General features: G+C 43.6%; 1 protein-coding gene across 1 annotated transcript in view; it reads right to left on the bottom strand.

Moving 5' to 3' along the window:
• The window catches only part of LOC311248250 (heparan sulfate glucosamine 3-O-sulfotransferase 4-like), a gene marked incomplete at both ends in the record, with an annotated part of 30,688 nt that extends 16,109 nt beyond the window's left edge, over nucleotides 1-14,579 (bottom strand). Inside the window, one exon of the mRNA XM_084339168.1 lies at nucleotides 14,512-14,579. Within this exon, the coding sequence (XP_084195294.1) occupies nucleotides 14,512-14,579 (68 nt within the window). The remainder of the gene's footprint in view (nucleotides 1-14,511) is intronic.
• Between the last annotated feature and the right edge of the window lie 430 nt (nucleotides 14,580-15,009).

Raw genomic sequence — 15,009 nt, 5'->3', positions numbered from 1 at the left:
AGGGCGCCACTTTGTTTTAGGCGTGTCCAAAAGTTGCTCTTTTTTGTATTTTTAGTATTAGTGGGTAACGGCCTAATTCTGCCCTGCATGCATTGTTTGAAGTCTTCCTCTGGACATGTAGGAGAATCTTACAGAACTCTGCATGCAGGGTCTCAATGGGGTGTTTGTCCATTGGGTAAAGTCTTGTTTTGTAAGCGGACCCCACACCTCACTGCCATAGAGTGCAATTGGTTCAATAACACATTCAATTAATTTTAACTAAATTCGAATTGGTATTTCTGTTTGTATATTTCTCTCTCTTTCTCTCTGTGTCTCTCTCTCTGTCTCTCTCTGTATCTCTCTCTCTGTGTGTATCTCTCTCTGCCTCTCTCTCTGTGTGTCTCTCTCTCTGTGTCTCTCTCTCTCTCTCTCTGTGTCTCTCTCTCTCTGTGTCTCTCTCTCTCTCTCTCTCTCTCTGTGTGTCTCTCTCTCTCTCTCTCTCCCTCAGTACGATGATCCGCTGAGCTCATGCAGTGCGCTCGGAAGAACTCAGCACGGTACGACATTACAAACAAACATGACATTCACCAAACAAGGTTCTCTGGAGAAGAACGCACGTGCAGCGGCTGAATCACCTGGTCGACCGTGTTCAATCTCAGAGCATCACGTGCGGAGAGAGAGAGAGAGAGAGAGAGAGAGAGAGGAATCCTCGGGAGAAACCCTACTACTGCGACCCCGCCAGAGGGAGACCGACCGGGTTCCGACGTGCCAGGCCGCCTGTGAACCTGCTCTTTGTGCACCAAAGTGCGGTCATTTGCACTTCATAAGTTTACGTTTATGTTTATTAGGATCCCCATTAGTCATCATCAACGTGTTGACTATTCTTCCTGGGGTCCTCACAGATATACACAACATACAAATATGAAACATTCAGTGTAAATCAGTCATATAATTATATCACATACTTAATCAATAGAAAATAAAACAAAAGGTCATAGTTGAATCCATTTCACCATACCTTTAAAAAAAAAAAACACAAGTAAACAGAAGAAGTTTGGATAACATGGCTGCAGCTGCAATTGACATATATTGATTTCCTTCCGGATTATGGCTCCTTTTAAGTTTCTTTTGGAAACTGTCCTTGTTTGGGGCGGCTGGGTGGCGCAGCGGACTAAGCACTCGTCACCAACGTGTGAGACACCGGTATCGAATCCGGCTGTCAGCGTTGCCTCCGGCTTGGGCCGGCTGTCATACTGACTCAATTGGCAGAGTCCGCGGGAGGGAAGCCGGTGAGGGTGGTAATCTGGTCGTTGTGGACAGCGACTCCTACAGGTCGGTCAGGGAGCCGGCACAGCGAGAAAGGGAGATGGTGAGGGTATAGTGTGAGCCTCCCACACGTTACACCTCGCCAATGAGAGTCCGCGCTGGCAGGTGAAAAGAAGTGGCTGGCTGACTCTGCATGTATCTGAGGGGACATGTGATAGTATCTATCAACCCTCCCTACGACCGGCCAGTGGGGGACACATGCGAGCAACGGCCAGGAAGGGGAGGGGGGAATTGGCACGACTAAATTGGGACGGGGAGAAAAACACAGAAAAACAGGAGGAGAAAAAGTGGATACAAAAATGAAACTGTCCTTGTTTTCCATCCGTATGATATGTAATGGGATCCTATTCCAGTATGTTATGGCTCTCTATACATTGCAGTTTTCTTCAGAGCGTTGGTTCTAGGCAGAGGTAGGGTAAAGCGACTATACTTGAAGCATGTCTGGCATTATGGTCATTTTCTACTTCATAAAGCGGCCGAGCGCACAGGAAACGGCTTGCAGAGCGGTAAGGCCCTCGCTCCAACCACCCGTGAACTGATCACATGAATCCACACACCTGTTTCACGTGCGCTGCTTCCTGCTTGTTTCCACAGCTACGTGTCGGTGTCGGACTTTGCTTCGGACCCGGCCAGGGTTCTGGTGCGTGAAAAGATAATAATAATATGCCGAGCTCGACCTCCCCGTGTTCCTCTCAGAGGGGGGGTCGCGTCAGGTTCAGTGTTTACCGGGGGAAACAGAAAGCACTCTGGGGGGAGGACGAGAAGCGACGCCTATACTCGCCCGGTGCTCTTTAACCGTCGGCCGTTTAACACGTCCGCGTGGAGGTCGATGTTTGTGACGACGGCACACCGACATGGAGGGGAAACAACGTGTCGTGTTTGTCTGCTTGTTTTTACGTTCATGTATCGGAACCAGCAGAAAGGCGGAAGAGAAACTAGTGGCAACTGAACCGCACATGTAAATGTATTTAGGGTACTCCTTTATTGATCCCCTTTGGGGGAGGGGGGAGGGGGGGGGGGGGGGGGGCGGGTAATGGCAGGGTAATAGTAGAAAGACACACATATAGGCAATACTACTATTTGATCTGAATATAAACACATGGGGAAAATAAACAGTGTAAACAATGTAATTAACTCTGAATATAAAAATATGAGAAAAATAAAGTTATATTATATATCCGCTGCTGGCGGGACAAAACCTCCTAACTCCAAAAACCCAACTTTTCAGCAGATGAAAAAAACGAACACAGATTTGAGGGCGAATAGAGTTACGAGGTTTAGACAGTTGATTGGTTTAATGCTTTCCCGTTGTGTAGACGTTGTAAAACCACACACACATGGAGGATGATCTACTGAGTTGATGAAAAAAATGGAGTTATGAGGTTTTGTCCCGCCAGCATATTATGTTACAATAAATATAGGCAATAAAGAATTTGAATCTGAATATATACTATGAGTGAGAGTAAAAGTAAACAGTACACGAGGTGCATAGGAAATGAGGGCATGAAAGGAACCAACCAACAAGCGTACATTATGGAGTCAGGACAGGTGCTTTAACCCTATAAAGGGCACCACCATGAAGTTATACTAATAATGTCTCTACTACTTTGCACTGAGTCACCACTGCAGCACTCCAGTTTCAACACTGCTTGATGAACATGGTTACTCAGCTGAAAGAGCTGTAGCCTACCCTTCCTGATGACTTGTTGTACAGAACCTGTACGTCGCTTGGGATAAAAGCGTTTCAGCTAAATGACCAAATGTAAATTAAATAATTTTTTTTTTTTTCTCAAAAACAATGGACCTAGTGCGCCCTGGTGACTCACAGTGAGAGAACGCATACCAAATAATCACAAGGTTCTGGGTTTGAATCCGGACCTTTGTTTGCAGAGGTCACCCCCCCCCCCCCCTCCTCTCCATCCCCAATTGACTGTCACTCACTGTTCTCTCCAATGAAGCAGAAATGACAAAAACAAAAGAAAACATGCACCCTACAGTATAGCCTCAGGGTGGACCGTAAATGGAAAAATAAATCACATGAAAAAGGTCATGGATTCAGGGATTTCACTCAACCTGCTCTCTCTCTCCACTGCTCCTCGATCTGACCCCCAATGGGTGATGAGAGAGAGACAGAGAGAGAGAGAGAGAGAGAGAGAGAGAGGGAGAGAGATACAGAGATAGAGAGAGAGAAATACAGAAAGATAGAGAGAGATACAGAGAGAGAGACACAGAGAGAGAGAGAGAGAGAGAGACAGAGGGAGAGGGAGAGAGAGCGATACAGAGAAATACAGAGAGAGATAGAGAGAGATACAGAGAGAGAGAGATAGATAGAGAGGGGGAGCGAGACAGAGGGGGGAGAGAGGGAGAGAGATACAGAGAGAGAGAGATACAGAGAGAGATAGAGAGAGAGATATACACAGAGAGGTAGAGAGAGGAGATACAGGTAGAGAGAGAGAGAAACAGAGAGAGAGAGAAACAGAGAGAGAGCGATACAGAGAGAGAGAGAAACAGAGAGAGAGAGAGAGAGATACAGACAGAGATAACTTGTGACTGAGGTATGAAGTAAGTAAATATTGTGATAACCAGAGAGAGAGAGAGAGAGAGACAGAGAGAGAGAGAGAGACAGAGAGAGAGGGAAGGGAAGGGAAGCTGGTCAAGAGACGATGGAGGTATCAGGAAACTTCAGAACGGAGCAGAGGTAGAGCGATACGACTCCGCTGGTGACTGTTTCTGAGCAGAGGTCCTTTGGCAGACGGAATTCATCAGCTATGTCTCAATCTGTTAATTAATGCGCAAAGCAATAGACCTGTTTGCTGTCCACGTCAGACTCACGTTTCAAACGTTTCACGTTTCTCCATAGAGCCCCATTATACTTTTAGTCAGGGGAGTGTCATGGTTTCTCCATAGAGCCCCATTATACTTTTAGTCAGGGGAGTGTCATGGTTTCTCCATAGAGCTCCATTATACTTTTAGTCAGGGGAGTGTCGTGGTTTCTCCATAGAGCTCCATTATACTTTTAGTCAGGGGAGTGTCATGGTTTCTCCATAGAGCCTCGTTGTATTTCTTTTAGGGGGGCAGCTCGCGCAGGTAGAGGGGAACTTAGTGACTCAGTTGGTATTGCTGATTGGGTCGAACACGGTATGTTTGCCGGTGTCAGATCAGCAGTACAACAGGTCAGATCAGCAGCTCTACACACATTAAAACACTAGCCATATACAAATAGAATAAAGTAAGATACAAATGTGGATTTGTGTGTCTATAGTGACATGTGTTTACAACAGTTTTGCACAAGTGATATGAGATATGAGAGACTGCAATGAGATTCGTTTAAGATGTATTGTCGTCACGCAGCACAAGTACAGTACGACGAAAAGAGGTTTGGCATCCAACCAGAGTGTAAATGTAACAGTAAAGTGCAACAGTGATATACAATGTACAGGTGATTAAACTGGGTATAAAATATATGAATTAGTACTACTGAGTAATAGTGCTAATCAGATATATGTACAGAGCTGTAGTATTAATATGTACAGTGATACAGGTATAAAGACACTATGGTAGTAAGTCATACTGGCCAGCAGTGTAACTAGTAAGAGTAGGTAAGATATATGTACAGATATAGATATAGTATTAATATGTACAGTGATACAGGTATAAAGACACTATGGTAGTAAGTCATACTGGCCAGCAGTGTAACTAGTAAGAGTAGGTACGGGATATGTACAGATATAGATATAGTATTAATATGTACAGTGATACAGGTATAAAGACACTATGGTAGTAAGTCATACTGGCCAGCAGTGTAACTAGTAAGAGTAGGTAAGAGATATGTACAGATATAGATATAGTATTAATATGTACAGTGATACAGGTATAAAGACACTATGGTAGTAAGTCATACTGGCCAGCAGCGTAACTAGTAAGAGTAGGTAAGATATAAATATAGTATCTACAGATATGTAGATGTATGTATATGTACAGTATGTTACACCGACGGCGGAGGCGACCATACGAGGTGCCAACCAGCTCATCGGGAGCAGTTAGGGGGTTAAGTGTCTTTGCTCAAGGACGCTTCGACACGCTGCCCGGGAGGAGCGGGAATCGAGCCGGGAACCTCCAGATTACCAGACGACCACTCTACCTCCTGAGCCACCGTCACCTGTACATCATACAGCTCTGCCCCCCAAGTGCCTTATGATCATAACAAAAACTGACCTCCACAACCAAATTAGTTTGAAAGAGAATCGGGTAATAACTTTGAATTGCATGTACTGTATGCATAACCATATATTAAACTTGCCTGGACATTTAGGAGTTATGCAGTGATGCATAATGAGAAAAGTAACCAGACTGTATTTTCTGCGTGAGGAAATCAGACCTTTATGGCTGCGTTCATTGTCGTTTCCATGGACACAGTGAATGAACATGGCTGCAGTGAAATCCTTTTACTTGAAAAAAATATAAAAAAATGTTTTATTCATTCTCAGTTCTTATTTATAAAGTAGCCTAAAAATACAGTATTTATTTGTTTCCTTCCTCTGTGGACAGAGGTGTTTGGCGGTGGTCCAACTCTCTGCATAGGAGCGTGGAAGATAGATCATAACACCCTACATGTATTACATTATGAAACGTCAACGTTGTTTCTGTGTTTCTGTGCACAATTGCACATGGTTTTTTCCCTCTCAAAATCACCTCTGTGTGTTCAGATTGGGAAGTAAAGGAAGAGGTCTATAGTTCAAAGTAGGGATGTCCGATATTATCGACCTACCGATATTGGCATTAAAATGTAATATCGGAAATGATCTGTCTCGTTTTTTATTTTTTTTACATTTATTTCACCTTTATTTACCCAGGCAAGCAAGTAAGAACAAATTCTTATTTTATTTATTGTCAAAAGTATGCATAATGTTGTGTTAATTCCACGAAGAGATATGAGATATGTAATGTTAATTACCTGAAATGATTCCGTTTTTTTTAGGGGGGATCCCAGCATATATCGGTATCGGTTGATATCGGTATCGGAAATTAAGAGTTGGACAATATCGGTATATCGGTAAAAAAGCCAATATCGAACATCCCTAGTAATCACTGTAATTAGTAAAGGAAGAGGTCTAGTTCAAAGTAGGGATGCTCAATATTGGCTTTTTCACCGATACTGTTATGTACCATGAGCTTGATTACTCCTGTGTCACTGCAGGCAGGTGATGGCTGCTAATTAGCTGATTGCTGCTGATTGGAAACATGCCTGGCAGCTTAAAGCCAGTCCTTCAGTCACACATGCAGCCTGACTGTGGCTAGAGGAGAGTGTGGAAACAAAGACTTGTCACGTTCTCCCATTCTTTGTTCTTTAGTTTGTACCAGTATTTCATTGTTAGAGTAGTCTTTTGGGTTGAACACGCGTTTTGGTGTCTGTTTGCACATAGGTTGCGTCCCTTTGAGCCAGGGTTGTAACAATACCGATATACCGATATTGTCCAACTCTTAATTTATATATATCAACCGATATCAACCGATACCGATAGATGCAAGGTTTCCCACTCAAAAAAAACGGAATAATTTCAGGTAATTAACATTACATATCTCTTGTCGTGGAGTTAACACAACATTATGCATACTTTTGACAATAAATAAAATCAGAATCTGTTCTTACTTGCTTGCCTGGGTAAATAAAGGTTAAATAAATGTAAATAAAAATAGACATTTTACGATATCACATTTAAATGCCGATATCGACCGATAATATCGGTAGGCCGATAATATCGGACATCCCTAGTTCAAAGCATGGATTTCTATTGACAACAAGAATATGAGCTTAATAAACAAACGGGGCCCTAGTTGTACCCTTCACTATGTGTCCCTTCACGTGGCTCCCCGGCACTGATGAACACTTCTGTGATGTTCGACAACATCTTGATATCACACAGAGTTATATGGGTTATGGGTGCAAATGTAACAGTAAAGTGCAATATACAATGTGGTTAAACTGGATAGAAAATACACAAATGAGTAAAACATCAAAAAGAGTAATACTGCTAATCAGATGTATGTACAGAGTTGTAGTATATATACTAGGCGTGTAACGGTACACAAAAACTATGGTACGTACCTCGGTTTTGAAGTCACGGTTCGGTACGGGTTTTCGGTACAGTGGGGGAAGGTTTGGCTTTCCATGTTCCACTCAGGGGTGATGTAGTGTGCAGTAACTAATTGTACTTGTAGGGCTGTCAACGAATATTCTATATTGAAATTAATAATCGACTCGTAAAACATTTATTTAAAAAAAATAATTATATTAGATTGTGAAAAAAAACGTTAGTGGTTAACATACACAGCCATTCGGTACGGTACACACTGAAACGGTTCGGTACGGATACGTGTACCTTTACACCCCTAATATATAGTATCATATGTATGTACAGAGTTGTAGTATATATATAGTATCATATGTATGTACAGAGTTGTAGTATATATAGTATCATAATGTACAGAGTTGTAGTATATATAGTATCATATGTATGTACAGAGTTGTAGTATATATAGTATCATATGTATGTACCAGTGGCGGCTGCTGACCGTGAAGCACAAATTATTATATTATATGTTAAATAATATTTTTAAAACATCCCCCAATGTGTGTGGCAGTGGTGGCTGTGAGTTAAAAATATTGGGGAGGACGGGAGAGATAAAAAAAATTAATAAAGAAGTACAGACACACAGTGTGGTTATGAAGACAGCAGACAGACACTACAGTTAAAGACAACATGCACTAGTAATAAATACCTTGGAGTAACTCTTGACACACACACCTCACTTACAAACATCACGAGAGAGGAGGAGGAGAGGGGAGGAGGGGAGAGGAGAGAGGAGAGTAGAGGAGGAGAGGAGGGGAGAGGAGGAGGAGGAGGGGAGGAGAGAGAGGGAGGAGAGAGAGGAAGAGGAGGAGGAGAGGAGATGTACAGAACGCATCACCAGATCAATCTCAGATGCACATCACTCAGCACTATATAGAACTGAACGACACACACACGCATGTGCACACACACACACACACACACACACACACTCTCTTAGCTGTCCATCGTGTTCGATGATGACGCTTGCTCCGGGGATGGGGTGAGGGGGGGGGGTTAGCGACGCTGCCGCTGGTGCCACTTCTCGTGGGCGTTGAGTCCGATCCTTGAGCCGCACACCCGTCCACAGATGGTGCAAGGGAAGCCAGACACCTGGGGGATGCCAGCCGCCCGCTGGTGTCGTTGCGTGCGCCTCTCAGATCTTCGGTCTTGGTTCGTTTGGTGTATTTGGGAAACTGCAGTGGCACAAGTGACTTGCCAGGCTGATCTGTCGAGTGCCAGAGTTGCAAGCACACACACACACACACACACACACACACACATACACACACACACACACACACACACACACACACACACACACACACACACACACACACACACACACACACACACACACACACACACACACACACACACACACACACACACACACACACACACACACACACACACACACACACACACACACAGAGGCCAGGCCACAGCGGACCAAAATATTTTCGTTACCCACAGAAAGGCAGAACGCATACCAACGCAGTGAACGCACGCAGTAAAATAAAGCCAATTAATTCATAATCAACACAGATAAACACAGCGCACACAGCTACTAAATATTAAAACAGGAAATAGTGTCTTTCGTAAATAGACTCCCTCCCATCTGATCACTGATTTTCTGATGAAAAAGGTCTCTATTCGTCTTCCCCAGCCAGCCCACTCAGAGCGAGACTAAGTCGGCCCGTCTGACCTGGTAGTCCGATAACCTTGGTCGTGGGGGTCTATCTTGGTAGGTTTCAATGCAACTCCCGGTTCTCCCTGGCCACAGGTTTCGCGAATCCTCCCCCAAACTCCTTATACTATCTCCGATTACTGGAGATCACTGGTGATGACATCATCACAGTCACGCTGCGGTCCTAATGTTGGCGCAAAGTTTAATTTAGTCTACTGTGTTGTTACAGCTGTACTGTATTGTACCCATTCTGCAATCTGTTAATAACATTTTCAATCAATCAAACAGCCGGAGAACTTGATGACATCATCACAGTCACGGAGCTCTTCTCTGATTTGAGTGTCAGAACTTTGAGGGCTGTCAATCATTCAATCCCCGTTCGCGAGTGGCGTGCGCAATAATGCACGGGCGGGGCTTAGATGACTCAAATAGCCTATTTTGATTGGATAATAATCAACTAAGATCAACCCGTGCACTATAAGTTGCACTATAGTGATTGACAGCTTGCCATCACTGCAGTTATGTGATGAGCAGGCCTGATCAGAGAGCTCAGAGCTGTCACTTGGCCATTTTTGAAGGGAAAAAAAATCCACTGGCATTTTTTTTACAGAGGAAAACATTTCTAATAAAAAAATATATATAATAATAATAATAATAATAATAATAATAATAATAATAATAATAATAATAATAATAATAATAATAATAATAATAATAATAATAATAATAATAATAATAATAATAATAATAATAATAATAATAATAATAATAATAATAATAATAATAATAATAAAATAATATATATATATATATATATATATATATATATATATATATATATATATATATATATGTAAATGTATATATGTAAATTAATAATAATTGAAGTGAATTTGTGCTTCACGTGTTGTCATTGAATAACCTCCACTGGTATGTACAGAGTTGTAGTATATATAGTATCAGATGTATGTAGAGTTGTAGTATTAATATGTACAGTCAGTGATACAGGTATAAAGACGTCCTTGTTCAGCTTCCTGGCACCAAGGCGATGCAACAGTACAGATCGTAACGGTCGAATGTTTCCAGGTAGCTTTGTGAATCTCAATCCATCTCAGTCCCGTTCACCTCCTCCTCCTCCTCCTCCTCCTCCTCCTCCTCCTCCTCCTCCTCCTCCTCCTCCTCCTCCTCCTCCTCCTCTTTTCTCCTGTATCTGTATTCAGACCAACCGCAGAGGAACTCCCCGGGGGGGGGGGGGGGGGGGGGACCAGTCGCCCTGAAACAATGCCTCCGCCGGTTGCCAGGGACAACACACATCCCCTTGTTATGACTGCTGCGAGCCCGAATAGAAACACACAGTTTCCTCTCGTTCTTCGACCAAGACATCCAGTCCTCCGTTTGTTTTCAGTAGTATACGTCTTCAGTTCATTCCAAGGGAACTATAAAAAAGAAGGAAGGGTCATCTCGTCACCGCCAGTGGCGTCGCGTGGGTAAAATAACAGGGGAAGCCAAAAAAAAATTATTAAAAAAAAAATTATTAATTTTTTTTTTTTTAAAGTCAAGCAGTCACCATGTACACTACAGTATGGCTCGGCGGCCAGTCAAACGTTCTTTTTATTTATTTAACAGATTGCAGAATGGGTACAATACAGTACGGCTCAATACACACAATTGTATAAGGGGATGCAGACCAGAGAAAGACGTTTGTCTTGTTTACATCAGGGTCATTAATACTGCTGGAGCATTGGTTAATTTTTGGTCCGATTTTTCCTTGCGCGATTTTCGGCGAGTTTATTCTACGCTTTCTGTTTTCCTTTTCTAAGCATTTTAGGGGCTACATGTGAATCAGTAAAAGTTGCGGGACGCCCAGATGTTTCCACGATAGAAAGCTTGCGTGGATCCCATAATAGGCTCACTTAATACAGCGTTTTTAAAATCACGCGACATTTTCAGGGTCACGAGCCGACCTTTTCCCCTCGTTTTCGATGATGGAAGTGATTTAGGAAAAGCTTCGGCACGCCGAGAGGTCCCCGTGGATTTAATCTCGCGAGGATCGGGGCAATATTCGGCCCGTGGGAACAGTTACGGGTTAATACAATGTTCAGAGTGCAGAGGGGAAAATATGCTGAGTGTTTTCCTCTCAGCCCCGTTTTAAACTTTTAGGGTGTGGCAGTCAGCTCGAATCTGATTGGCTAGGATCGGATTTGGACTCTATAATGCTGGAAGCCTGGAGAAAGAGACCTACCATCTGCCTCCTCTCCTGCTGCAGTGAGCATAGTGAGGCTGACAGTGTGTTAGAGGGAGTGAGCAGGAGAAGAGGGAGACATTTAAAAAAAATAAAAAAAATGATAACACAGATGCACAGATGAAAAAGAATGTAAACTATATTAAAAAAAATTATATATATATATTTTTTTTCATATTTCATATTTGATATTAATTCATATTTTAATATTAGGGAGGCATGGCTTCCGTTGGCTTCCATAAGGATTTGCCACTGGTCACCGCGCAGCAGCGCGTCAAACTTTGAGTTCCGCCGACGTCGAGTTGAACGGGATCTCTCCGTGCAGGTTGTGACCTCGGATGTCAGAATCATTGGCAATTTATTGAATTTTTAACGAGCTAATGTGTATTGTTTCTGTATATTTTCCTCAGATAGGTCGTCTATTTAGAATTTTAATACAGGCTTCAATAGAACTGATACCATAGTTTTCAGACCAATCAAATCAAATCAAATCAAATGTATTTGTAAGGCCCGACAACGCACGTTAATGTCCCCATGGGCCGGACACGTCTTCTTTAACTCATTCAGCGCCACCGCTTAATCCACCAGATGGTGCTAGTGTGCCATCGCTGTAAGTCAATGGGGGGACTGCGAGATTTGCGAGTCCTTAAAATATATCTTAAAGTATAGCTATGGGTCTAATACACCCGTCGATTACCAGTTAGTTGCATCCAGTCGACGTGTACAAAACAGATTGTTTTTTCATCGGTACATTTCCGTTTTATAGCCTTTTGAATAGGAGTATAACTTTGGGTGCTTCTGAGTAATTCCAGAGAAAGACGGATAATAGCGTTTTAGTGGAATACACTAAACACGTTGTAATTTTTCGCCTGATTATGGTGTCTTCCTTAAAATTAAGCACAACATAGAACGCTGGTATTCTGACCTGACGACCCTTCCTTCTTTTATAGTTTCCTTGGTTCATCCAAGGTAGGACTGTTGCACAATATATCGTTTCGGGATGGACATTGCAACGTGCGCAACACGCAATGGTGACTTTGTGAAGAATTTTTGTGTGAAGGACTTTAAGGGCTTTATGTTTAACGTCTTAAAACCGGAGAACAGCGGCAAACAGCCTGTGATCTCCTGGATCTCTTCTAGATGCCTTAATTTAGGGGCCAGGCAACATGCATTAATAATATCACGTTGGATCGTGGACTTTAGCCTGGAATGATAGACGAGTATCATCTGCATACAATGGCGTTGTCGTGGTGAGTCAACCAGAGTATTAAACAACTGCCTCATTTCCCTCCAGAAACACCCTGTACTCATTGCTAGAGCGATTAATTCTCCCCAAATGTTCCCAGTGTCCTTTTCATATCACAATATATATGGCAAAAACAAAAGCCATCACAGTATAAAAAATTTCCAATATCACGCAGGCCTAATTCCAAGGGTTGTCCCTTCTGAAGAGCGGTGGACTTATTGCTGTGCCGCTCCGTGTCCGAGTCTAGAAGAACCTTCCCTCCGCTGGCTACATGATAAACCAACGCATACAGGGACGGGTACCGAACCGAACCGAATTAAGGGCACCGAGTACCGACTCACGTGAGATCCGCCGGCAGGGGCGTAGCTGCGGGGGGGGGTAGCTTAGGATGATTCCAAGAGCCCAGCACTGGGGGGGGGGCCCCCAAAAAAAAAAAAAAACATTTACTAGACATCACTCAGGTGTATTATTGATGCTCTCATTGATACTATGTTTGTTTCTGAAGTGTGTGTGTGTGTGTGTGTGTGTGTGTGTGTGTGTGTGTGTGTGTGTGTGTGTGTGTGTGTGTGTGTGTGTGTGTGTGTGTGGTGTGTGTGTGTGTGTGTGTGTGTGTGTGTGTGTGTGTGTGTGTGTGTGTGTGTGTGTGTGTGTGTGTGTGTGAGATATATAGAGAGAGGGGGGGGCTTTGGTAGACTATTGCATTGGTCCATTCATTGAAGATGAACGCAATGCGACATCCTTTACTAGGCTCACCCACCAACAGTGCAGGTGCTGAACTGCTGATCCGAATGTATAGGTAAAAACCATATTATGCGTTTTCATCAATAAATAAATGGGCAACATTTATTTTGAATTTTTTTTACTGGGGGCCTACAAATACATTCTTTCATGGGGCCCAGAATCTGGAGCTACACCCCTGTCCGCCAGTGCCACATTTCGGTATTTATATTGTCATATTTTATATTCATAAGTCCGATGACGTCAACGTTTCCGTTAACGCAAGACGAAAACCTATGAAGTGTGTCGCACGTTCACGCCAACGTTCACACACACAACACACGCCGTGGGTATCGATCCACAGACTGTGTACATACATATAATATATATATACTACAACTGTGTACATCCATCTGATTAGCAGTATCACTCTTTTAGATTTCTTACACATTTGTATATTTTATATCCAGTTTAACCACCTGTACATTGTATATTGCACTTTACTGTTACATTTTTCACCCATAACCCGGTTCAAATATGAAAGGTACCCAACCAACGCATAAGACTGTGAAACCCGCGCGCGCCCAATCACTTTCAAAGCGGCCCGCTGACGACCTCCAGAGACCGGCTTCAATCGCATCGTTTCTTCCCGCGGCTTCAGATGGTTTTGGCCCGGCGTGCTCCAGCTGCCAGCCGCCTCCCACACGCCGCAGACTCAGCGCCGCGGGCGTCCGGTCCTTCTGTGCCGCCTGCCGCCCGTCTCCCCGACCGACCCCCCCCCCCGGGGGGAAGCCAGAGCCTTCTCATTTAGACTCACAAACCTACTCTCTCTGCTGTGGATTCAGCAGGGTTTCCTCCCCCTCCCCCTCTACCCAGTGTCTTCACCCCCATCTCCTCCTCCCTCTCTCTCTCTCTCTCGTGTCGTCCTGGAGTTTAGTTTGATCGAATCCTTATTCTTTCAACACGGCGTGATGATTTAGTGTTAACGGTAAATGGTGCATTTATATTAACAGCTTTTTTAGCCAAATCGCTTTACAATTTCCTCACATTTTTACACATTCGGAGGCGACCGCCTGCAAGGTGTGCCGACCTGCTCATCGGGAGCAGTTAGGGGTTATTAAGTGACTCGCTCGAGGACGCTTCTTCGACACGCTGGGGAATCGAACCGGGAACCTCCCCGACGGCCAGATGAGCGCTCTACCTCCTGAGGCGCACCAGTAGTATCACACGCAGTGCTGTTGTGGAGCCGGAGAGGTTACTAATCGTCATGGTTGATACTAATGTTAAAACATTGGCAATCAAATATAAACTTACCAATTCTGTGAGCTTCATCCTTAAGCTTTATGGGGGAAAAAGGGGGGATGGGGGGGTTGTGGGAGGAAGAGGAGGATACGGGGAGAGGAAGAGGAGGGAATAGGAAGAGGATGATGAGGGAGAAGAAGAGGAGGAGAAGAGGGGAGAGCATAATAATAATTTAATAATAATAATTTAATAATAATAATTATGAGGAAGAGGAGCAATGAAAGGAGAGGAGGATGAGGGGAGAAGAAGAGGAGGATGAGGGGAGAGGAAGAGGAGGATGAAGGGAGAGGAAGAAGAGGATGAAGGGAGTGAAAGAGGAGGATGAAGGGAGTGGAAGAGGAGGATGAAGGGAGTGGAAGGAGGATGAAGGGAGAGGAAGAAGAGGTGAATGAGGGGA

The sequence above is a fragment of the Notolepis coatsorum genome, assembly GCF_963971535.1.
Source record: "Notolepis coatsorum genome assembly, contig: SCAFFOLD_223, whole genome shotgun sequence".
Classification (NCBI taxonomy): domain Eukaryota; kingdom Metazoa; phylum Chordata; class Actinopteri; order Aulopiformes; family Paralepididae; genus Notolepis; species Notolepis coatsorum.
This window is presented reverse-complemented; position numbering and strand designations above follow the sequence as displayed.